Consider the following 25,514-nt stretch of genomic DNA (forward strand, 5'->3'; position numbering starts at 1 on the left):
GATGAATTAAGGGGACTTAAATCTGACCACAAATAGAAGTAGTATTTAAAATATTTTTAAGACCCTGAAAAGTACAGCAGGATGAGGTTCCCTCCCCACTCAAGGCCACAGCAACCCTTCCAGAAGGCCATGCTTTCTTTCACACCCGCTGAACCACAGCACCATGCCTCCGGGTGCGTGTTTCCAGGGCCCCGACAGTAACCGCGCTGAATGGCCTGGGAAGCGTGGTGAGCCCTCCCCTGACTCCCAACGCACTTGTGCTCTCACTCTCACCACCCTTGGCATCCTCCCCCTCCCTCCGGGGCAGAGGGACGGGGCAGGGAGGGGGGAGAAAAACAACATCATCAGATGCTGAGCTGGTCCCGGACCAGGGGGAGGCAAGAGTGCTGATGTGCAACGTTAAGAGATGTGAGAATGCTGAAAACTGGCCCACTGTATTAAACCTCAAGCTATCTCCCCATTCGAGCACAGTTACTGTAGGATCACTGGGAAAATGGCAGAAAACCAACCAGTCGGCTTTGGGCACTCGCCTTCTCATGGAGTTTTATTCAGAATTTGAGAAAAGGGCTGTGGGAGGATCGGTGAGACCCCAGAGAAGGCACCGCCATCCCCCTGCGCTCTGGAACTGGGAGACACAGGCCAGTCCAAGGGGCCTGAGCTACCTGTGACCTCTCACCTGGCCCCAGGTAACTGCAGGTGACGCAATGAAAATGAGGCAGCTGCTTCTGTGCTGTCTTTTTTTATCTCCTTTAAGATGCAGATGAGATCGCCTACCTTACATTTACTCTGCTCTCCTCCAGGGGACCAGCTAGTTCTGTGGTGGCACCCGCGGCTTAGTTCGCACCACTGTGCACGAGCGGGCAAAACCCACAGCGCTCCTGGCCCCCCACCCAGGAGCCCTGGCACGTCCTGGCCACTGCCCTCTGGAAGGAGAATTGGGGTCCGCACGCTCTCCCTTGCAGAGCAGGGCACCTCCCTACGTGTCAGTCACCGAGCAGAAGGCTCATGTAGGCCAAGGGCACCAGGTGACGTCCCCCTCCGCAGGCCAGACCTGGGGCCTCAGCCGCAGGCAGCAGCGACCCGAGAGTACCGAGAGGCTGGTGCTGCGCTGCAGCCCTACCGCCATCCCAGCCTGCGCGGCAGACGGCACCCCCCACCGGGAGCAGAGAGTGGCGTCCATCACCCAGCCAGGCCTCGGTGCCCCTCTGCCGCAAACCGGCTTTACCTCCCAGCATCCTCTTGGGCGGCAGGGCAGGCACCATGCGGTAGGGGAACTTGTGCAGCAGCATCTCGTGGAAGACGACGAAGTCGTTGTACCGTCTGTACACGGAGGACTGGAAGCGCTGCAAGGACAGGGCCGCGCTCAGATCCCACATCGGACACACGCCTCGCTATTTCCCTTAACTTCTCTCCCTGCCACGAAACAGAACCCACAGAGATAACGCGACTGAACTGCTCACCTCTTCTCAGCAGACCTTGACCAGGAGAAATGCCGTGCTTCCTTAACATTCGGTAACACGGCCGCTAAGCGCTGCGTAGCTCTAATTTCGTTTTTAACTATTCTTCCGATCTTCTGAAAGACCGATTTCCGCTGCTAAGCTGGGCATCCATCCCACCCTCAAAAGGTAGCACGGAAGGAGGAGGCATCCTTTACTCCATCTTAGGGGATGTCCTCCGCGTGCACCTTCCAGTAACGCCGACACGCGGCCCGCTGCCTCCTGACACAGGCCCAGCAGTCCACAAGCAGAGCGAACGCTGGACAGGGAGACGGACACAGAGCAGACACAGGACTCAACCAGACTGCCCACCAATGCCACCCTGTACCCCACGGTGACAAACCTGCAGCCTCCACCAGGTCAGCATCCTACTCAGGAGCACCCTCACCTGGGTCCAGATGAGAGTCACACAAGAAATGCGCATGGACGCTCCCCTTGAAGTTCAATGCGCTACACGGATTACTAATGAGATCGCTGAGGGGAAGAAGCCGACCTGAGACAGCTACTTATGTGTGGTTCCAACCCTACGACACCCTGGAAAAGGGACAACTATGACACCGTAAAAGATCAGGGCTTGTGGGAGGGAGGGATGAGCAGCCAACACAGGGGGTCTGTAGGGCAGTGAAACTGCTCTGTGTGAGACCATAATGGTGACACACGTCACTGTACATTTGTCCAAACCCATGGACCATGCAACACCAAGAGGGAACCCAGCGGAGACCGTGGCCTTCCAGTGATTATAACGTGTCCACGTGGGCTCCTCGGTCCTGACAAATGCACCATCGGGTGCGGGGTGCTGACAGTGGGGGAGGCTGTGCCTGCGTAGGGGTAGGCAGCACGTGGGAAGCCTCAGTTCCTTTGCTCAGTGTTGCTGAGAACCTGAAACTACTCCCCAAAAAAAGTCTATAGAAGAGTTAAATGCGCTATATGAAGAAAAGCTATGAAGTCAGACGTGTCCACCTCTCTTCTAGGTGACCCTAGGCTTCACGCCACGTTTGTACTTCCTCCAGACTCCAGCAAGGACGGTGAGCAGGGTGCACACCCAGAGAACACCCGTGGCCCAGAAGGCTTGCCCCACTGTGCGAACCTTCACAGGCTGAACCCTTCACACACATTTCAGGAGGTAACCAGGCAAAATTACCTCCTTATAAAAACGCTCACTATGAGGCAATCAGTTTACTTAAGAAACAAGCAGTGTAACCAGACGGAAAACAAGGCCGGCTGCTGGTGCGCTGGAAGAGCAGCTTCTCTAATGCTCGGAGCCACCTGACTCCGGGATGAGGCCCCAGAAGGCGAGGTGGTGCCTCCAGCACCATGGCTGGTTCTCACCACCGCCGAAAGCAGCCGACAAGGCCGAGACCCACGGCGGGGACAGACAGCCACGCCGTCCTTGCAACAACCCCAGGAAGGGCCTCCCCTCGCTGACCTCTGCCTTCCTCCCTTGGGAGCGGCACTGACAAGTGTCGCAGGCTTTTGTCACTGCGGCTTTAAAACACAATGAAACAACTACCCTGTGATTCCGGAGTCTCACAGGACACAGCCAACAGCCTGATGGGGGACCGCCCGTGAACTCTTTTGACCTGGGGTGACAACTAGGAGACTTTTCCAACCACAGCCCTGGCCGTGAGCACGTAACCGGAACGGCTCCCACACTGGCAGGGGCCCCCACTCCGACCTGGAGAAGCCCCCACAAACACAGCCCAGGGATGTTCTTGGTTCATCAATTACTTAATCCCCAGGATAAAGAATAAAAACTCCCATCAAAGTTTATTCTAACTGAACCAAGATACAGAAAGATGATGGACAAAAGGACAGAAAGGTCAATGCTGCTGATGCCACAGGGCTCTACGCGGGCACAGGCCGACCCTGCACCAGGCATCTGGCATCTGATCACCTCGGGCATCGGGGTGCCCCTAACAGGGAAGAGCATTATTAAAGGGGATTCAGAGTCCATTATTCTATGGGATCCACATTCCAATCCTCGGGGATATCCCGATATTGCGAAACCACCCCCTGGCTGGCCCGTGTCCGGGGTTTGCACTCTGCAGACCACCTGTGTGAGCTCCCCGGGCAGCAGCGTCCCAGAGCACAGGGCTGGAGAGGGCGGGCTGCGCCAAGGGCAGGGCTGAGCAGAGCAAGACGCAGGGACGCACACACTGTGGAAAGCCTGCTGGGCAGCGTGGCTCCCCGCCATCCAGTTCGGGGTCCTACCTTTGAGCCGGGCACACTGACTGTCTGTCTCCCTCCGGCCCTTCTCCCCTCATACCACTGCTGCCCCAGACCGGCCCCTCTCCCGGACAGCGCGCCCAGTACCTGGCTGGAAACCTCATACTCCACGTGCTTCAGGAAAAGACCCTTCTTCTCGGGAATGAGCTCCACCTGCACGGTGTCCCTGGCCAGCAGCTCCTGCAGGGTGTGAGACAGCAGCAGCGGGTTCCCCTGAGGCATCTGCATTCGGCTGGGGTCTGGGTCCCTGCGCTCGCAGACCTGGGGCACAGGCAAGTCTGGAGGAGAGAAGGCCAACGCCCAATGAAAACGGCTGCTCGGAAAGTGCAGGCTCCCACCGGCTCTCCTCCCTCCGCTTGGTGCGGGCTCAGCACGTGGACTCCGGCCACGTCCCCAGCCAAAGCCCAGGCTCGCCAGGTCACACTTATTCATTCAGACTGCGGAGCTGATGCCCGGGGCACGTCCTGCTCACACCAATCACCACGCCAGAGGCGTCCACCTGCCTGTGAATCAGCACACCCACGTTTCTAGGACCAGTCAAATCAGCTTTCAACTTGGGGAAAGAAAGAGAAGTGAACTGTTCATAATCTATGTGCAAAAAAGAGTCCTCCTTTTCTCTAGAGTCCAGAAAAGAGATTAAAACAAAAGAAACTGGCCATCTTATTGTGCACATGTCCTGGCGTTTCTAGAATTAACGCATATCGTTTCCACAGGCCAAAGCAATCACTCTAATTGGTAAAAAAAAAAAAAAAAAAAAAAACCTATGTGCTTACTTAGAGCTAGAAATCCTGACCATACGAATGAAAGAATTAAGGCCTAAAACTTCAGCTTCCTTGTAGATAAGAGTCACCCACGTATCATTCACGGAGCAGCAAAGACAGAGAGATTTTAAGCCTAACAACCTGCAAACAAAGAAATCACATTAGACAGTCATTTGGTTTTGAGTACTGAGTTTTAGAACCTCAGAGAGAAAAAAGTTCTTTACAGACAAAAAAAAATAATAAGGTTGGGGCCGACCCCATGACCTAGTGGTTAAGTGTAGCGCACTCTGCTTCGGCAGCCCAGGGTCGCAGGTTCCGATCCTGGGTGAGAACCTACAGCACTCGTCAGCCATGTTGTGGCAGCGACCCACACACACAGTAGAGGAAGAGCGGCACGGATGTTAGCTCAGGGACAATCTTCCCCAGCAAAAAAAATAAATAAATAAAAATAAAGTTAAAGTATCCTACAGGGGAAAAAAGGTCTTCTTTCAATTAACATTGCTATAAATAAGGACAACAAACTGCACGTTTCTTTTCTCTATTTTCCAAATTTTCCACAATCTGGTTGGATCACTTTTTATGATTTATTCCTTAAAGTAATTCTTCGAGGCAAGATTTTGGTCTACATTCTAAGACAAAATTAATGACTAGATTATTTTCACCTGTGAAATTACTCAGCATTTTAGGATTTAAAATGTAGCTGCCTTTAACTGACCTGAAAGCTTAAGAAAGAAAATAAACTAAAGCCTTAACATTTATTTGGAAATCCCCAAGGACCTCATAAAAACTACACCCAAAAACTAAGTATTATGCGCTCGAGAGCAGCGAGCTCCCAGGTAAAGGCACCGGGCCCGGGTCACACAGGTCACGGGGTGCAGGAAGGAAACACTGGCCATCCTAGTTGTATTTTCTCTCTCCGCCTTTCTACTTTATACTCTTGTGGCATTATTACAACGTACCTAATGCAGTAGTAGGGCAGCACGTGTGCATGAGTGTGCGTATGTGTGTGCGTGTGCGTGAATGTGTGTATAGGAGTACATGTGTATATGGGGTGTGTAAGTGAGTGAGTGTATGAGGATATATGTTCATGAGTGTGCACATGTGTCTGAGTATTTGTATATATGGGGGGGTGTAAGTGAGTGAGTGTATGAGGATATATGTTCATGAGTGTGCACATGTGTGTCTGAGTATTTGTATATATGAGGGTGTGTAAGTGAGTGAGTGTATGAGGATATATGTTCATGAGTGTGCACATATGTGTCTGAGTATTTGTATATATGAGGGGTGTAAGTGTGTGAGTGTATGAGGATATATGTTCGTGAGTGTGCACATGTGTGTCTGAGTATTTGTATATATGAGGGGTGTGTGTATAAGTGAGTGTATGAGGATATATGTTCATGAGTGTGTACATATGTGTCTGAGTATTTGTATATATGGGGGGTGTGTAAGTGAGTGAGTGTATGAGGATATATGTTCATGAGTGTGCACATGTGTCTGAGTATTTGTATATATGAGGGTGTGTAAGTGAGTGAGTGTATGAGGATATATGTTCATGAGTGTGCACATATGTGTCTGAGTATTTGTATATATGAGGGGTGTGTGTAAGTGAGTGAGTGTATGAGGATATATGTTCATGAGTGTGTACATATGTGTCTGAGTATTTGTATATATGGGGGGTGTAAGTGAGTGAGTGTATGAGGATATATGTTCGTGAGTGTGCACATGTGTGTCTGAGTATTTGTATATATGAGGGTGTGTAAGTGAGTGAGTGTATGAGGATATATGTTCATGAGTGTGCACATATGTGTCTGAGTATTTGTATATATGGGGGTGTAAGTGAGTGAGTGTATGAGGATATATGTTCATGAGTGTGCACATGTGTCTGAGTATTTGTATATATGAGGGGTGTGTGTATAAGTGAGTGTATGAGGATATATGTTCATGAGTGTGTACATATGTGTCTGAGTATTTGTATATATGGGGGTGTAAGTGAGTGAGTGTATGAGGATATATGTTCATGAGTGTGCACATATGTGTCTGAGTATTTGTATATATGGGGGTGTAAGTGAGTGAGTGTATGAGGATATATGTTCGTGAGTGTGCACATGTGTGTCTGAGTATTTGTATATATGGGGGTGTAAGTGAGTGAGTGTATGAGGATATATGTTCATGAGTGTGCACATGTGTCTGAGTATTTGTATATATGAGGGGTGTGTGTATAAGTGAGTGTATGAGGATATATGTTCATGAGTGTGTACATATGTGTCTGAGTATTTGTATATATGGGGGTGTAAGTGAGTGAGTGTATGAGGATATATGTTCATGAGTGTGCACATATGTGTCTGAGTATTTGTATATATGAGGGTGTGTATGAGTGAGTGAGTGTATGAGGATATATGTTCATGAGTGTGTACATATGTGTCTGAGTATTTGTATATATGAGGGGTGTGTAAGTGAGTGAGTGTATGAGGATATATGTTCATGAGTGTGCACATATGTGTCTGAGTATTTGTATATATGAGGGGTGTGTAAGTGAGTGAGTGTATGAGGATATATGTTCATGAGTGTGCACATGTGTGTCTGAGTATTTGTATATATGGGGGTGTAAGTGAGTGAGTGTATGAGGATATATGTTCATGAGTGTGCACATGTGTGTCTGAGTATTTGTATATATGGGGGTGTAAGTGAGTGAGTGTATGAGGATATATGTTCATGAGTGTGCACATGTGTCTGAGTATTTGTATATATGAGGGGTGTGTGTATAAGTGAGTGTATGAGGATATATGTTCATGAGTGTGTACATATGTGTCTGAGTATTTGTATATATGGGGGTGTAAGTGAGTGAGTGTATGAGGATATATGTTCATGAGTGTGCACATATGTGTCTGAGTATTTGTATATATGAGGGTGTGTATGAGTGAGTGAGTGTATGAGGATATATGTTCATGAGTGTGTACATATGTGTCTGAGTATTTGTATATATGAGGGGTGTGTAAGTGAGTGAGTGTATGAGGATATATGTTCATGAGTGTGCACATATGTGTCTGAGTATTTGTATATATGAGGGGTGTGTAAGTGAGTGAGTGTATGAGGATATATGTTCATGAGTGTGCACATATGTGTCTGAGTATTTGTATATATGAGGGTGTGTAAGTGAGTGAGTGTATGAGGATATATGTTCATGAGTGTGTACATATGTGTCTGAGTATTTGTATATATGAGGGGTGTGTAAGTGAGTGAGTGTATGAGGATATATGTTCATGAGTGTGCACATATGTGTCTGAGTATTTGTATATATGAGGGGTGTGTAAGTGAGTGAGTGTATGAGGATATATGTTCATGAGTGTGCACATATGTGTCTGAGTATTTGTATATATGGGGGGGTGTAAGTGTGTGAGTGTATGAGGATATATGTTCATGAGTGTGCACATGTGTGTCTGAGTATTTGTATATATGAGGGGTGTGTAAGTGAGTGAGTGTATGAGGATATATGTTCATGAGTGTGCACATATGTGTCTGAGTATTTGTATATATGGGGGGTGTGTAAGTGAGTGTATGAGGATATATGTTCATGAGTGTGTACATATGTGTCTGAGTATTTGTATATATGGGGGGTGTGTAAGTGAGTGAGTGTATGAGGATATATGTTCATGAGTGTGCACATGTGTGTCTGAGTATTTGTATATATGAGGGGTGTGTAAGTGAGTGAGTGTATGAGGATATATGTTCATGAGTGTGCACATATGTGTCTGAGTATTTGTATATATGGGGGGGTGTAAGTGTGTGAGTGTATGAGGATATATGTTCATGAGTGTGCACATGTGTGTCTGAGTATTTGTATATATGAGGGGTGTGTAAGTGAGTGAGTGTATGAGGATATATGTTCATGAGTGTGCACATATGTGTCTGAGTATTTGTATATATGGGGGGTGTGTGAGTGTATGAGGATATATGTTCATGAGTGTGTACATATGTGTCTGAGTATTTGTATATATGGGGGGTGTGTAAGTGAGTGAGTGTATGAGGATATATGTTCATGAGTGTGTACATATGTGTCTGAGTATTTGTATATATGGGGGGTGTGTAAGTGAGTGAGTGTATGAGGATATATGTTCATGAGTGTGCACATGTGTGTCTGAGTATTTGTATATATGAGGGGTGTGTAAGTGAGTGAGTGTATGAGGATATATGTTCATGAGTGTGCACATATGTGTCTGAGTATTTGTATATATGGGGGGGTGTAAGTGTGTGAGTGTATGAGGATATATGTTCATGAGTGTGCACATGTGTGTCTGAGTATTTGTATATATGAGGGGTGTGTAAGTGAGTGAGTGTATGAGGATATATGTTCATGAGTGTGCACATATGTGTCTGAGTATTTGTATGTATGAGGGTGTGTAAGTGAGTGAGTGTATGAGGATATATGTTCATGAGTGTGCACATATGTGTCTGAGTATTTGTATATATGGGGGTGTGTAAGTGAGTGAGTGTATGAGGATATATGTTCATGAGTGTGTACATATGTGTCTGAGTATTTGTATATATGGGGGTGTGTAAGTGTGTGAGTGTATGAGGATATATGTTCATGAGTGTGCACATGTGTCTGTCTATGAGTGTGTGTGTCAGAGGGGGTGTGTATGTGCATATGTGTGCAAGTGTGTGTGTGTCTTAGGAGGCCCCAATACCTTAATGGCCAAAAAGTGCATGGAGACCACAGCTCTGAAGGGTACCATTCTCCCAAGTCATCCCAAGAACCCAGCCCCTTTCCGTGTAGAAATCTTCTGATGGCCCTGAAACTGTGTTGCAATCTCCTTAGGGACCACATGTATCCTCAGTGAGCCCCGGGCGTCTCTTAAACACACTCCAGGGAATACAGTGATGAATGAGACCGAGCGCTGAGCTCGCTGATTCATCCATCCACTCCGCAAACAGCTCCTGAGCATCCACCCCTGCCAGGCACATCCAAAAATATCCGAGCTCTGGGAGGATGGGAATCGGCTGTGATAACTTTACCGGCACCCTGGGAGCCAGAGGAGGAGGCCAGGACACAGCCCCAGCACGCCACCTCCAAGAGGGCAGGCTACCCGGCTCCACTCTCAGACGCGTGCCGGCTGCTTGGGAGCCCAGCCAAGGGAGGGGCTCAAGGAGCATTCGCTGAAGGAATGTTTACTGACACTTACTGTATTTTCAGGAGTGAAAAACAGAGCATCTCTGGGGAAAAGCAAAGTCTTATTTAACTAGACCACAGAATATGCGGAAAAACAGGAAATACTAAAGCTAAAAAGGTAACAGGGGAAGAAGACTTTTACCAGAGAAAATATTTGCAAATTGTATATATGGTAAGGGACTTGATCTGGAAAATATAAAGAACTCTTACAACTCGGTACAAAGAGACAAACCAATTTAAAAATGGCCAAAGGATTTGCATAGACATTTTTCCAAAGACACACAAATGGCCAGTAAGCACATGACAAGATGCTCAGCATCATTACCGGTCACGGAAATGCAAATCACGGCCACAGTAAGACACTGCTCGCTATGCAGGCTCTGATTTAAAAAAGAAAAAAGAGACTCTAAGGAGCATTGCTGCGGATATGGAAAACGCTCACATGTGCTGGTAGGTGTGTCAGTGGTGCAGCTGCTTTCAAAAACGATCTGGCAGTTTCTCAGAATGTTAGAAGTAGTTACTGGATGACCCAGCAATTCTACTCCTCGGTATATACGCGAGAGAAATGAAAACGCACATCCACACAAAGACCTGTACAAACGTCCACAGCAATGTTATTTATGAGCCAAAGAGCAGAAGAACCCAAATGTGCATCATCTGATGAATGGATAGATAAAGTGGTCCATCCATACAATGGAGTATTATTCGGCCATAAAAGGGAATGAGGCAGGCCGGCCCCGTGGCACAGTGGTTAAGTTTGCACATTCCACTACGGCGGCCCAGAATTTGCTGGTCTGGATCCCGGGTGTGGACCTACACACTGCTCATCAAGCCATGCTGTGGCAGGCGTCCCACATAAAATAGAGGATGGGCACGGATATCAGCTCAGGGCCAGTCTTCCTCAGCAAAAAGAGGAGGATCGGCAGCAGATGTTAGCTCAGGGCAATCTTCCTCAACAACAACAACAAAAGGAATGAAGCACAGATTCATGCTACAACACAGATGAACCTTGAAAACATGATGCTGAGCAAAAGAGGCCAGTCATAAAAGACCAGGTGTGGGATGAGCCCATCTACATGAAACATCCAGAAGAGGCAAACTCATAGAAACAGAAAGGAGATCAGCGCTTGCCTAGGGCTGGGAGGGAATGGGGAGTGACTGCTGAAGAATAAGGGGTTTCTTTGGGAGGTGATAAAGTGCTCCAAAATTGATTATGGTGATGGCTGCACAACTCTGTAAATATACTAAAAACCATCATATTTTACATTGTAAATGAGTGACTTGTGTGGTATGTAAATGATACCTTTATAAACCCTTTAAACATAAAAGGTAGGTGACATCAGTAAGAATGGCAGAGTGAGGACACCAAAAATCCTCTCCTCCACAAAACAATGACAACGCTGGCAAAAGTCATCAGAATCAGCTTTTTCAGAACCTGGAAACAGGCTAAAGGTTTGTGGCACCCCAGGGTACATATATTGATGTAATAATAAGTTAAAATGAGGTCATACTGGGGTAGGGCGGGCCCTTGATCCAATGTGACTGGAGTTCTTACAAGAAGAGGAGAAGACCACAGGAAGACACAGACACATGGGGAGGCCACCGGACAGCAGAGGCAGAGACCGAAGAGCTGCAGGCGCAAACCAGATGCATGGAGGACTGCCAGCCCCTGCCAGAAGCCGGAAGAGGCAGGAAGGATCCTCCGCTGCAGGTCTCAGAGGGAGCTGCCACCTGGATTTCAGACTTCTGGCCCCAGAACCGTGAGGCAATAAGTTTATGCTGTTTTAAGCCCCGCAATTTGTGGTTCTTTGTTACAGCAACCACAAGAAACTCATTCAAGAGACTTTACAGAATTAGTCCAGAAAAGTCATTAAACAAACAGCAAACACACAATGACAAACAGCAACAACACTCTGGTGGACTGGGGGGGGGGAACTTATTTCCAGAGTTGCCACATTATATTGTTTAAATTGTACAGTTTTCAACAAAAGTTTATAAGACATGCAAAGAAACAAGGAAGTGTAGCCAAAGACAGGAGGAGAAAACAATCAACGGAAGTGTCCTTGAGGAAGCCCAGAATTGAACTTATCAGACAAAGACCTTAAAGCAGCTATTTTCAATACGTTCAAAGAACGGAAGGGAACCATCTCTCATAGCTAAGGAAACGCATGAGGAGAATGAGGGAGTATCTCACCATCAGGGAGTGTCAATAAACAGACAGAAACTACGAAAAAGAACCAGATAAACTCTGGAGTTGAAAAGTTCAATATCTGAGATGAAAAACTCAACAGCAGATATGAGTGAGCGGGAGGGGAAATCAGCAAACTTGAAGACAGGCCAACTGAGGTTTTTCAGTCTGAGGGACAGAAAGAAAAAAAGAATGAAGAAAGACAAACAGATCCCCAGACACCTGTGGGACACCACCAAGCACAGCAACGTAATCCTAATGAGAGTCCACAAGGAGAAAGGGTTAGAAAGAATATTTGAACAAATAACGCCCAAAATTTTCCCAAATTTGATTTAAATAATCTAAGACCTCAAAAAACTCTAACGAGGATAATCTCAAAGAGATTCTCACTTAGACACCTCATAATTCAACTGTTCAAACCATACAAAGACAAAGAGAAAAATCGTGAAAGCACCAGGAGAGAAGCGACATGTCGGGTACAAAGGATCCTCCATGGGATTAACAGCTGACTTCTCATCAGAAACCAGAGAGGCCACGAGGCAGAAGGATCACATATTGAAAGTGCCAAAAGTCAAAACGGTCAATTAAGAGTTCGACATCCAGCAAAACTATCCTTCGAAAATGAAGGAGAAATTAAGACAGTCCCAGGTTCCCCAAAACTGAAAGAATTCCTCGCTGGCAGAGCTTCCCTACAAGAAATGAATCCACGTGAAGAAATAAAGAGCACCAGGAGACTACATTAGCAAATATAAAAGACAGCATAACTGTACTTTTTTTTTTTTAAGATTTTATTTTTCCCTTTTTTCTCCCCAAAGCCCCCTAGTACATAGTTGTACAATCTTCATTGTGGGTCCTTCTAGTTGTGGCATGTGGGACGCTGCCTCAGTGTGGTTTGATTAGCAGTGCCATGTCCGCGCCCAGGATTTGAGCCAACGAAACACTGGGCCGCCTGCAGCAGAGTGCGCGAACTTAACTGCTCGGCCACGGGGCCAGCCCCCGCATAACTGTACTTTTTATTTTTAACTTATTTTTCTAGCTGATCTCAAAGACACCTGTGTAAAGTAATAATTATGAATCTGTTTTGATGGGCGTACAATTTATACCAACGTAATTTGTATGAGGATAGCGCAGAAGAGGGAGAAAGAATGGAGCCAGACAGGTATAGGAGCGAAGTTTCTATATACCACGGAAACTGAACTGGTGTAAAGCCTCGCTAGACCATTAGAAATGTTCATTGTAACTCACATGGCAATCACTATGAAAATAACAAAAAAAATACAGGAATTGAAACACCAAGGGAATTTAAATGGTACACTAGAAAATACCTATTTAATGGGAAGATAGAAGAAAAATAAAAGTTCTGGGGGAAAGATCATTGGGGAGCACCACAAGGGTTCTATTAAAACTTTTAAATAAGATAAAGTTTTCTCTAGTAAGCATGTACTGATTTTTATGATTTTCCTGATGATTAAAATGACAGAATGGAAACTCAGTGATAATCACGAGAAGATCCCATGCTGCAGAAGAATTTGAACTCTGATCACTGGAGAATTTACAAGACAGAACCCAAAAGGCACATTTTAAATCAAAGACACTATTCTCACTCTCGATCAGTCTCAACCACCTTGAGAATAACCCCCCTGGAGAAGTTTCAATCCTAAGAAAGTTACGATTCCAAAGATCCATTTACTAAACTAAGACAGCCATATTTTCAAAAGAAAAAATTAAAGAAGGAGAAAAGATCACTTAAGTTGATGGACTTGTCACGTGATGTGTCGGACCACGTGTGATGGACCACACGCTGTGGAAAGGCAGAAATGCCAGGAGGAAGATTCTGGTTTGAGAGTAAATGTCAAGTTCACTGAGAAGACTTTAACACTCTCATCAAACGGACACCCTCTTAAACCAACTGAAGTGGCCCCACGAGCTCGGTGCCTGGAAGATGCACTGCACACTAACAGCCCCACAAAGATAAACAGATGAGACAAGAGGCCGGCCAGGCCCCGGACTGAAAAGCTGCGGACAAAGGACGGGTTTTGACCTCAGATAGCTGCGGGTTCAAATCCAGTCTCTGTCACTTTCCAGCTCTGTGGCCTGAAGAGTGACTCTGAGCTTACTGCTGATAGTCAGTAAAATGGGGTCAGGATGCCAGCCCCGGGGCCCGGCCATCACGTCTGCACCATCAAGACCGCAACAATCCCGCCTAGGCCTCTCCAACAGCCTTCTCTCCCGGCTCCAACCCTCCTGGCACAAAACTGCTCAAGTTCACCTGGAGTTGGAAGCGCTGGCCTTGAAATGCCACTCACTGTCCGTGAGACACTGGGCAAGGAAGCAGCTCTCGGAGCCGCAGGCAAGACGCCTGGGGCTAACAGCGCCTTGCCCAAAAGGCCACCGTGGGAACTGGATGAGACAGCAGGGCTGAAAGTAACCAGCAACTAGAAAACATTCAGGAAATCCTCTCTCCAGCCTTCCAGATCTATTACCTTCCAATCCAAAAAGATTCTGGAAATCCACTAAGACTTAGAACATACTCCCCATGAGACTATGCGTTCGGGCCATCTGCTGCAGGCGGCGCACAGATCAAGGGCTGACGTGCGACAGGGAACAGCCTCACGCTCTGCTCCTCTTTGGATGTCTCGCTACCCTGACAGAGACGCCGCTGGCTCCCGGGCGACTGTAAGACGGGCCTGACGGGCGTCACCGAAACCAGCACACCGAGGGGAGCTGCGTCACTTCCAGGCCAGCCACCAACGCACCGTGTGACCCCAAGCAAAGGGCTGCGCCTCTCTGTAGCACGCGAAGGGCGACAGCCAACGGGCAGCTCCAAGATTCTGTGACTCCCCAAGCTGGTTGTCCACAAGTCAAAAGTAATGAACGTCACCCAGCCATACGAAGGAATACCACATGGATGGATAAGTGACGACGTGATGCTGAGCGAAATAAGCCGGACACAAAAGGACAAACCCTGTATGATTCCACTTGTATGAGGTATCTACAACAGGCAAATTCATAGAGACAGAAGCAGAATGGTGGGGGCCGGGGCTGGGGGAGGGAGAAGGGGCGTGAGCGTTTAACGAGGAAGTTTCAGTTTAGGAAGATGAGAAAGTTCTGGAGGTGGATGGTGGTGACCGTTGCACAACAATGTGAATGTACTTACTGCTCCTGAAACGTACACCAAAAAATGTTTAAAATTTTACATCTTGTATATTTTACAATTTAACAAACCCACAGGGGCCAGCCCAGTGGCGTAGTGGTTAAATTCACGTGCTCCACTTCGGTGGCCCAGGGTTCAGAGGTTGGGATCTGGGTGTGTACCTACACACCGCTCATCAAGCCATGCTGTGGTGGCATCCCACACACAAAAGAGAGGAAGATTGGCATGGATGTTAGCTCTGGGACAGTCTTCCTCAAGCAAAAAGAGGAAGGTTAGCAACAGATGTTAACTCAGGGCCAATCTTCCTCACCGAAAAAAAGAAAGAACATTTGTTAAAAAACCACCCACAGATTGTTGGGCCCCAACCCCAGAGTCCAGGGTGAGGCCTAAGAATCTGAATTTCTAACAAGGTGCTGCTGCTGGTCCAGGGGCCACAGTCCGAGAACGACTGTCACAGGGCAAGCAGAGGGAAGGAATTCAGCGCCATGCACAGATCCTTGCCCCAAGATTTGGGAAAGAGCGGGTGTTCCAAAATGCTGCCATCTTGCTTGTATTTACTCATCAGATGGGAGAATGGACTTTTCCACCGAAATAATGTGAAATGGGGTCCGCCGGTGTCCTCAATTCTCAATATGAATGTTCCTTCTCAGGCTCCTGAAACTGTTCCTCCCTTTGATTAAAAGCTTTTCTAGGCTACTCTGTTGATTCCAAAATTAACAAATTTTTCTCAGGAAATGGAAGCAGAAATTTTCTCCTCCTTATCACGGCCTTGGCCCCAGAAATAAGAATTCAGCAGCTCCGTGGCCAGGGAACGTCAGGGATCCCCCCCAAACGTCAGCAAGCAGAGCGGCCTCTATCTGCAGGGGACACTCCCTAAAAGGACTTCGTCCCCTGTCAGATCTTGGATCAGCCCTCACTCGGGAGCTCAAACAGGAATTTTTCATGGCCTCAACTTCATTAACCGTAAGGTTTATTTTTCTTTTAATAACTGGTTTTACGTAACATGACAGTATTTTGAAATAAAGAAAATCCCTTTAACCTGGCACACTGTACACACCCATATTCAGCTGGCGGGTTACTCCCCGCTCGTATAGGGTTATCGCATGACACAGAAACGATTCTTCAACTAGCAAGCCTGTTTCCATGTGTCTACATGACCACATTCCTCTTTCACATTTTCTGTAAGAGCAAAAACCTCCTAAATTCCTAGCCGCCCAAATACTCACTATGAAGGCTGTTTTTCTTCCGTTCACCCTTTCCCCTTATATGCCCTTTAAATACACTGACATCTGTTCCAGTGTGAAATATTCCAAACACACATGAAAATGCAGGAAGCATCAGCACCCACGTATCGCTGAGATGTCACTGAAGGTGACATTATGCCATATTTTTTCTGAAAAAAACTTTAATAAAATCTGACAGATGTATACCATCCTCCCCTCTTTCCTGTTCCAAAGTAGCCACTGTCCCAGAGTTGACGGCTGTCACTTCCGGGCAGGTCTTTGCACTTTTCCCAAATAAATGTCCACAAAGTATATAGAAATCTTATACTGAATGATACATAATAAATGCGTATAATTATTTTCTTTTCCCGTTGGCTTTTTAAACTTTTTATATTGAAACAGAACATGTGTACAGAAAAGCACACATCTCAAAACTGAACAGGTCGGTGAATTCGCACACGAGTGTAACAACAGCCTAGAGACAGGGGGATGCGAGCTAAGGAGCTCCCCACAGCCCCCAAGTTCCCTGTCGGTCACTTCCTCCCCAAGGGAGACGGCTGCCTTCTAACACCGCAGGTTATTTTGGCCTGTTTCTAAGTTATGTAAGTGGACTCAGACCGTGAGTTCCCCGTGTCTGATTCCTTCCACCGAACATGATGTGCGCAATCCACCCGCATCACTGCACGAAACTGCAGACGGTCCATTTCCACCGCCCTGGGTTCCCCTGTGGATCAGGCCACATCAGGCTATCCCTTCTGTGGCTGCTGGGCGTCAGCATCGTCTCCACTGTCTTCCCATGCTGCTACAGACACGCCAGCACAGGCCTTTTGGTGGACACACGTACGCCTTTCTGTTGGACACATTCCAGGAGTGAAATTGCTGGATCCCAGGATTTCATACATTCAGCTCAGTAAATATTTCCAGTTTTCCAAAGTGAGCAAGCCAACTTACACTCCCATCGGGAGGAGTGCCAGCTGCCTCCCACACTGGCCAGCACAGTATTTTCTGTCTTTCCCTCACCATTCTGGTGGGCCTCCGCCTCTTTAACATAACTGCAGTAAATTCACCGTTTTATATCTTGAAAGATTTTTCCTCTTACGTTATAACCACTGTTCCCTATTTCTAGGAAGTTATTCAGACTGTTACCTGTACTGATTGCACAATATCTTGGGCACGGAACTAACAACTATTTAGTCTTTCTCATGTGAACTGTCATGTGCTATTATAAACAGCATGAAGGATATCCTCATTAACAAAATATTTTGCTAAGAATTCCACAGTTTTTCCTGCTCATGGACACTTCCTTGAGCAGCTTTCATACATCCATATGGACGATAAACACCACAGCACTAACAGACACACACTGAGTCCGACCTTCCTCAGAACCCCTCCTTGGAGACTGAGCGTGGTCACCTTGGGAACCTGTGGATGTATCCTAGTGGCATTAAAAACAGAAAACTAAAATTTCAGCTTCCTGAGGATCTGAACAGCAATTGTTTGCTAAGGAGAACAGATCATTTTTTTTTATTGAGGTCATAATAGTTTATAACATTGTGCCATTTCAGTTGTACACCATTATTTGTCAGTCATGATATAAATGTGCCCTTTCACCCCTTATGCCCACCCCCCAAACCCCTCCCCTCCGGTAACCTCTAATCTGTTCTCTTTGTCCATGTGTGTGTTTATCTTCCACATGAGTGAAATCATGCAGTGTTTGTCTTTCTGTCTGGCCTATTTTGCTTAACATAATACCCTCAAGGTCCATCCATGTTGTTGTAAATGGGACGATTTTGTCTTTTTTTATGGCTGAATAGTATTCCACTGTAGACATACCACATCATCTTTATCCAATCGTCAGTTGATGGGCACTTGGGTTGCTTCCACATCTTGGCTGTTGTGAATAGTGCTGCCATGAACACAGGGGTGCATGAGTTTCTCTGAATTGTCAATTTCAAGTTCTTTGGATAAATACCCAGCAGTGGGATAACTGGGTCGTATGGTATTTCTATTTTCAATTCTTTGAGAAATCTTCACACTGTTTTCCATAGTAGATTTCCCAGTTTGCATTCCCACCAGCAGTATGTGAGGGTTCCCTTTTCTCCACATCCTCTCCAACAGCTGTTAGTTTTTGTCTTGGTGATTATAGCCGTTCTAATGGGTGTGAGGTGATATCTCATTGTAGTTTTGATCTGCATTTCCCTGATGATTAGGGATGCTGAACATCTTTTCATGTGCCTCTTGGTTGTCTGTTTATCTTCTTTGGAAAAATGTCTGTTCATATCCTCTGCACATTTTTTGACCAGGTTGTCGTTGAGTTGTGTGAGTTCTTTACATATTTTGGAGATTAACCCCTTGTCAGATCTATGATTTGCAAATATTTTCTAAGGAGAACAGATCTTAAGGCAAGGTTTCCTCAAATCCACCGCTACCCCCAAAAATGTCCTTTTAGCCTTCTTCAGCCAGCAGGCACCCCTGCCTTCCTGTCCCCTTCACTCATCTCTCTTTAGCCTCACCGGCCACCTCGCTGCTCCCTGAGCATAGCACGCACCTGCTGGCCTCAGAGCCTTCGCGCTCTTGTCTCTTCTGCCTGGGATGCTCCTTCCCCAGACACGCGCCAGACCAACTCCTTCCTCTCCTTCCAACCTTGGCGCAAACATCCCTCTGAATGACATTTACTCAGTGACAACTGCAACCTGCGTCCCCACCACCCCCCTCCACACTCTGACATATACCATTTACTTATTACGTCTACTGAATACTGGCCGTCTCCACTACCGGAACGCGAACTCCAGGATGGCAGGCTTTCTTGTTAATTTTGTTCACAATTACTATCCCGAGGACCAGGAACAGTGCCCAGAACAAAGGAATAAACATTTGTTGACCGAACAAAAGGAATCTAATTCACACGGCCAGGAAGCCACATAAATTAATCAGCGCCTGGTCTGCTTCCAAGGTGGGTAGCAACCTCACGCCCTCCCCGCACTGACAGACCTCATTAAGGTCTCGCCGGTGACAGGAACCGTGCCTCAGTGAGCTACAGCGAGAAGCTGAAGCCGCTAACGCAGAGGACAGCTGTCAACAGATACCACCACAGCGAGCCCTGAGCAGCGACATCCTCAGGCTGGCAGTGTGTTCCCACCTCCGCTGCGGCCTCTCTGCCAATTTTCAGCTATATCCATTTCTCCCCAAAATACATGGCAAAACGCCGATTACAGAAAGCTGTAATGCAGCATATGGATAACCAACCTACACGGCAAGAGAAGAAAGTTTTTCATCTTCCTGCCACAAAGTGATTTTACATTGAAGCAAGGTAGGCATAAACAATCTCTTAGGTCCCTCCAAGCCCACGGCTACTTATTAGCTGAGAATTTCTCACCTGAATCGTCTCCAGCCTCCAGAGCTCGGTTCAAAGACCACTTCAACAGCCAACGGTTTCCTGAGCCCCGGGGAGAGTCGGTTCTCCTTCCTGCTTTCATGGCTGGCCTGGGTCTCCTCGTGCAGCTGCCCTCCGTCTGCCTCATCTGCGGTTTCTCCCACACCAGGACATACACCCCTCGGGGAGCTTCGACTTCCCAATACTGCCCAGCACAGGGGAGGCACGGAGCACCTGGACGACTGGGGTTCCACATGCAAGAGAGTAACACTGGACCCCTTCCTCATACCATCCACAAAAACCAACTCTAAATGGATCACAGACCTAAATGTTAGAGCTAAAACCACAAAACTCAGTAGAAAATATGGAAGTAAATCTTCCTACCTTGGGTTAGGCAAAACCTTCTTATAATGACACCAACAATTAACACAAACAAAAAAAGAACAAAATAAATCAACTGGACTTCATCAAAATTAAAACCTGTCGTGCTTCAAAAGGCACCATCAAGAAAGTGAAAAGACACAGGGCCGGCCCAGTGGTGCAGCGCTTAAGTTCGCACATTCCACTTCTCGGCGGCCCAGGGTTCGCCGGTTCGGATCCCGGGTGTGGACATGGCACCGCTTGGCAAAAGCCATGCTGTGGTAGGTGTGCCACATATAAAATAGAGGAAGATGGGCATGGATGTTAGCTCAGGGCCAGTCTTCCTCAGCAAAAAGAGGAAGACTGGCAGTAGTTAGTTCAGGGCTAATCTTCCTCAAAAAAAAAAAAAAGAAAGTGAAAAGACAGCCCACAGAATGGGAGAAAATATTTGTAAATCATGTATCTGATGAGTGACTTGTGTCTAGAATATATAAAGAATTCTTACAGCTCAAGTTTTTTTTAAAAGGACAAATTACTTAATTTTAAAGATAGGCAAAGGATTCGAATAGATATTTCTCCAAAGAAGATGTACGAAAGGCCAAGAAGCACATAAAAGGATGCCCAACCACAATGAAATGCCACTTCACACCCACTAGGATGGTTATCATCGAAAAGGCGATAACAAGGGTTGGGGAGGACGTGGAGAAACTGGAACCCTCATACTTTGCTGGAAAAAAGTCTGGCCGCTCCTCAAAAGGTTAAACATAGGTTACGACGTGACCCAACAAGTCCACTCCTAGTCATATACCCAAGAGAAGTGAAAACCTACGTCCACACAAAAACTCGTTCACTACCGTTCACAGCAGCAGGATTCCCAAGAGCCAGAGCGTGCACGCGGCCCAAGGCCCATCAGCTGATGAGCGGGTCAGTAAAACGCGCATGACCCACACAACGGGACACTATTCAGCAATAAAAAGAAATGAGTACAGATCCACGCCACAACATGGACGAACCTTGAAAACATTATGCAAAGTGAAAGACGCCAGACACAAAAGACCACATCTAAATGGTTCTATTTATACGAAATTCTCAGAATAGGCAAATCTACAGACACAGAAAGATCAGTGGTTGCCCAGGCTGGGGGAGAGGGGCATGGGGGAACGGGGAGGGACTACTCATGGGTGCAGAGGTTCTTTCAGGGGGATGAGAATGTTCTAGAATTAACTGTGGTGAAGGCTGCACAACTCCGTGAATACGCTAAAAAGCCCTGAATTGTACACATGAAATGGGTGAAGTATACGGTATGTGAATTATATCTCAGTAAAGCTGTCTTTTAAGTTTCCTGAGTTCCCTCTCTTCTTCTTCCTGTGAATACACACTCATCACTTTTCTAGCCCAGAGCTGCACGTGGGACGCAGACGGCTCGCCATCTTGAACGAACGCATCAACAAGGGAAGGGACCATCTACCTCTGAAGCCTCTGGTTGTTTCAGGCACAGGACAGAAAGTCTAGCTGCCACAGAAACTTCGAGTGGCCGTGCTCAGGACCTAGGAGCCTCCCCGGGCTGTGCGTGTGGCTCTGAAGCTGCAAGTCAGGAGAGCTGGACGCAGCCACGAATTCTAAGGAACAAGTCAAGTTCCCCTTAATAAGGTGCTTCCCCCACCCCCACTGTCTTACCCTTCCCACGAATTCAAAAGCAGGAATCAAGATGGTTATCTGGACAGCTGGGTGCAATACCAACCACCAGTAACAGAAGAGCCGTGACCAGTGAAACTTCTCTGGGACTGGAACCTCCCTGGAAGACCATCTCTAAGGAAGGGCTGTGATCCCATTTCACGGATGCAAAAAGGAGGCCCAGCTGGCAGTGCAGCCCGCCCGAGGTCACAGAGCTAGCAAGGTGACTTGTGGGGCCAGCACTCAAACCAGGGTACCAATGACACCAAATCCTGTGTTCCCTCGTGTGCTGACTCATGCAGCCCCACTGGACACCCAAAACACGGGAGAGGAGCAGCGGCAGGCACACCCCAGGCCTGGGGCCGGAGGGCAGCGGCCTCAACACAAATCCCGGACCCCTCCGTGACCGTGAGTAAGCAGCTCGACCCACGGCACTCAGTCCCCCATCTCCAGGATGGGGATAACACCATCTACATAACTGTTCGGGGCAAGGATTTTTTAATAGAAAATACGTGAAAGCATCTAGCACAGCGCCCGGTGCCTGACCCCTTCTTTTCCAGAGGACATGGACGCCAGACACTAGATCCCCAGACCAAACCACAGACAGAATGAACTGCTGGCCAGGGGACATCGCCGCCTCCGGCCCTGGGTTCTACGACGCGATGTGACAACGGCATCTAGCTCTCATCAAGAATCAAACAGCTCCCCAGGTTTGCCGGCAATCACAAGCAGGTCAGGATGGTCCCTGGGACATCGGGACACGTGTGAACCACACTCACTCACACACACACACACACACTCAGGACGTGCTCAAGCTGCGAGTGGCCATTCCTTTCCGAGGGAGGGGGAAGGGACCGGATCACAAGGGGGAAAAATAATCACTGGTTTGCTTCCTAAAGACGTCACAAAACTAGAGCCGAGGGCAGAACGGTCCCCTATCAGATGACTTCCTCTGACTCAAATCGGGGCAGGAGGAACCAGCAGAGGGTTCATCAGGCTCCGATTCTCCGTGAATCCCACCAGACCTGCTCCTCAAGAGCCCACTGAGGCTGAGCCTATTCCTCAAGACATCTCTTGGGTCTCTCATTTCGCGACTGTTTCCACGTGGGGAGGCCCAGTGACTTTTTCCAGAGTTTATAAGAAATACTATTTTAGCAAATTTGGGGAATCTTGGAATAAGTTAACAAAGGAGGAGCTCAAAGTTCCAGAGAGAACCCTCGTCTCTCTCGGTTTAACTAAGTTCAATCCGTTTGGGGGCTCTGTTTCTTTAAACCCTCCTCCTGGGTCTGGTTGGCTCAGGCTGAAAGTGACTCAGGTTTTCTAGGATCTCTGGACAAGAAAGTGAAAACAGTCCAAAACATCTGACAGGCCCAAGTGCGTCTCATTCCCAGGAAAGGCTAATAAAGGGAGAACCCACATTCGCAACCAAATGAGGTGTCTCTAGTGAAATTCCAAGCAGTCACCCGATATTATAAGCCAAAGAGATACAATTAAACCCATTGAAACAAACATGTATTGATCTATGGAAGGCATCTCAGGAGTAAGACAGGGTCCCTCCCTTCCAGCTGCCTGCGGGGTAGACACCCAGGAATGCAATTAATCAACCAGAAAACGTCACGCCTCGGAAACTGGCATGAGCAAATTAGGAACTGTGAAAAATGTCACAGTCAGGAAAACATTTAGTCAGTTTTTCCCCCCACAACTAAACTTGCACGAAGTCTGAAGACCTCGTTCTCCATGCAAAGAAAGCTAGACTCTCACCTTGGGCCACGCACCCCAAAACTCCAAAATCGGTTACCCGGGGTAACCTATCTTCCTTAGACGAGGGGAACTCAGCCCAAGCATCACAAAATTTGTGACACAATTTGTTTTTTGAGAGTTATCACAGTCAACTCAAGGGGAAACAAACTCTGCTCGACACCCAGATGAATGAAATACTTTTGGCAGACGTGGTGCAGAGCTTAAACCCAAACTCGAACCTCGCAAGGACCGGCTCTCCTGGGAACCCGCGGGGCGCAGACGCAGCCACTCTGAACCGACACGTGCTCCCATCACGTCCTGCTTCATCACTCTAAAGTGCGCTCCGCTCTGAGGAGAGAATAACTGCGCACGACGGGCTGATGTGCTGTTTCTGAGAACGGTCTCCCTGTAAGAAGCAGCATCGAAAGGGGGGGCCCCCATGTCTGGGAAGGGCTGGGTAAGCAAATCCCGACGGGAGGCTGGTTCATCAGCAGCCAGTACCCGATGCCAGCCGCGGTCACCCACAGCAAGGACACAAGACCTGCCACTTCCCAGCCGGAGCCGGACGCCTGGCCACAGATCCCAGCAGCACCACTTATGAGCCATATGGTCCTGGGCAACTTACGGGACTGCTGCATGCCTCAGTTTCCCCATCTGTAAAGTACTGGTGATGAAACTGCTTACTTCCCAGGATGGCCGTGAGGACCACATTATCTTATACACAAGGCTCGCAGATAGTGCCTGGCACACAGCCCGTGCCCTGAAGGGCCAGTCCTGGCCCCACCAGCCTACTCCTGCTCTGCAAAGAACCCCAAACAGAAATGTTTAGGGTTCTCCCACGGGAGAGGCAGAAGATGGGAAGACTCTCCACTCACGACGGTGGACACAGGCCCACTGCCACGTGACGCGGCCCAACCCCGACCTCTGCGGACGGCCATGAGACTCCCTCCTTCGGCGTCCAGCCTGGAAGGGTGTGAGCGGCACACACGTCCCACAGAGATACAGAAGTGCACGCATGGGCCGCCTCAGATCCCGAAGAGCTGAAAACGCAGTTTTAAATCTCCCTTCGGCACAAGACAGCAGCAGCGAGCGGCCTATTCCTGGAAGGCTGGTCGGCCCCCAGCCCGGGCTGGAACTTCTCAGGAGCTGGGAAGGGAAATTAGGGTTCTACAGACCATTCTCTGTGCTAAGTCTCAAACGCCACCTGCCTCTCCTTCACAGCAGATGGCCTTGGCCGACGAGATACTTCCAACAGCCGAGGAGGCTCCCAGACATCGCTCCTGCCGAGACACAGATGCCAGTGGCCCCACATCTGGGTCCTCCTTCCTGCTGGTCCCAGGGGCCACGGAAACAGCTGGACTCACCAGCGCTCTGGGCCGGTGCCAACAATACGCAGACAGCAGAAACAGCAGAAGCCGGGCGTCTCCTGCTAACTAACCACAGGATTCTCCACTAGGAGTGGATGTTGAGACAATAAAATGTATTTCACTCCAAATATGCCTCCCACTAAGAAAATCCAATGTGGACTCGAGTGGAAACTAAGGGAGTCCAAGATCCCCACAAAACTACATTAAAACAAGACCCCTCGCGTCCACCCTTACTTGCCAAACTGTGTGTTCTTGGCAAGTCCACTAATGTGCCAGGATCTCGGGTTTCCCCCCAACATCTCTGACTGTGAAATAGACAACACACCTACAGAAAGGGGTGCACAATGTCTACAGACAGCTTAACAAAATTATACACCAAACACACGTGGAACCACCATCCAGGTCAAAAATCACCAGACCGCCAGCATCTTGGAAGCACCCCCATCCCGTATCCCCTTTCTCCTGCCAGAGGGGACCTCAGCTTAAGTGTCCTGGTATTTCCCTCGCTCGTCATTTACAGTTTGATCACCTGTGGGAGCTTCCCCACTCGACAGTCTAATTCTGCAGGCTTCTGAACTTTACAGAAACTGGAGTCCAACATCCACAATGGCGAGTGAAGGAGCTCAGTCCTCGCACTTGCTGAAGGTCACTGAACAGGACATCGCAGAGATCGCCTACGGTCATCTCCCCGGCTCTGAAAGTCTCCTAAAACTCGGAGTCAACACGCACAGCTGATAACAGCGGTCACTCGAGGCTGGAGAACCAGTTTAGCGGGAGGGAGACTT

General features: G+C 47.9%; 1 protein-coding gene across 11 annotated transcripts in view; it reads right to left on the reverse strand.

Moving 5' to 3' along the window:
- SNX8 (sorting nexin 8) overlaps positions 1 to 25,514 on the reverse strand; it is a 67,248-nt gene that overhangs the window by 12,907 nt on the left and 28,827 nt on the right. For 9 of the 11 annotated variants that reach the window (XM_070484087.1, XM_070484086.1, XM_070484089.1 and 6 more), the window contains 2 exons: positions 3,810 to 4,000; positions 1,226 to 1,343 (listed from right to left, as the gene is read on the reverse strand). In XM_070484087.1, the coding sequence (XP_070340188.1) occupies positions 1,226 to 1,343; positions 3,810 to 3,950 (259 nt within the window). In that variant the 5' untranslated portion in view covers positions 3,951 to 4,000. Of the gene's footprint in view, positions 1 to 1,225; positions 1,344 to 3,809; positions 4,001 to 19,591; positions 19,784 to 25,514 lie in introns of those variants that run through there. The other 2 variants (XM_070484080.1, XM_014846673.3) reach the window with 2 other exon arrangements.

This window comes from Equus asinus, chromosome 14, assembly GCF_041296235.1.
Source record: "Equus asinus isolate D_3611 breed Donkey chromosome 14, EquAss-T2T_v2, whole genome shotgun sequence".
In the NCBI taxonomy this organism is placed as follows: domain Eukaryota; kingdom Metazoa; phylum Chordata; class Mammalia; order Perissodactyla; family Equidae; genus Equus; species Equus asinus.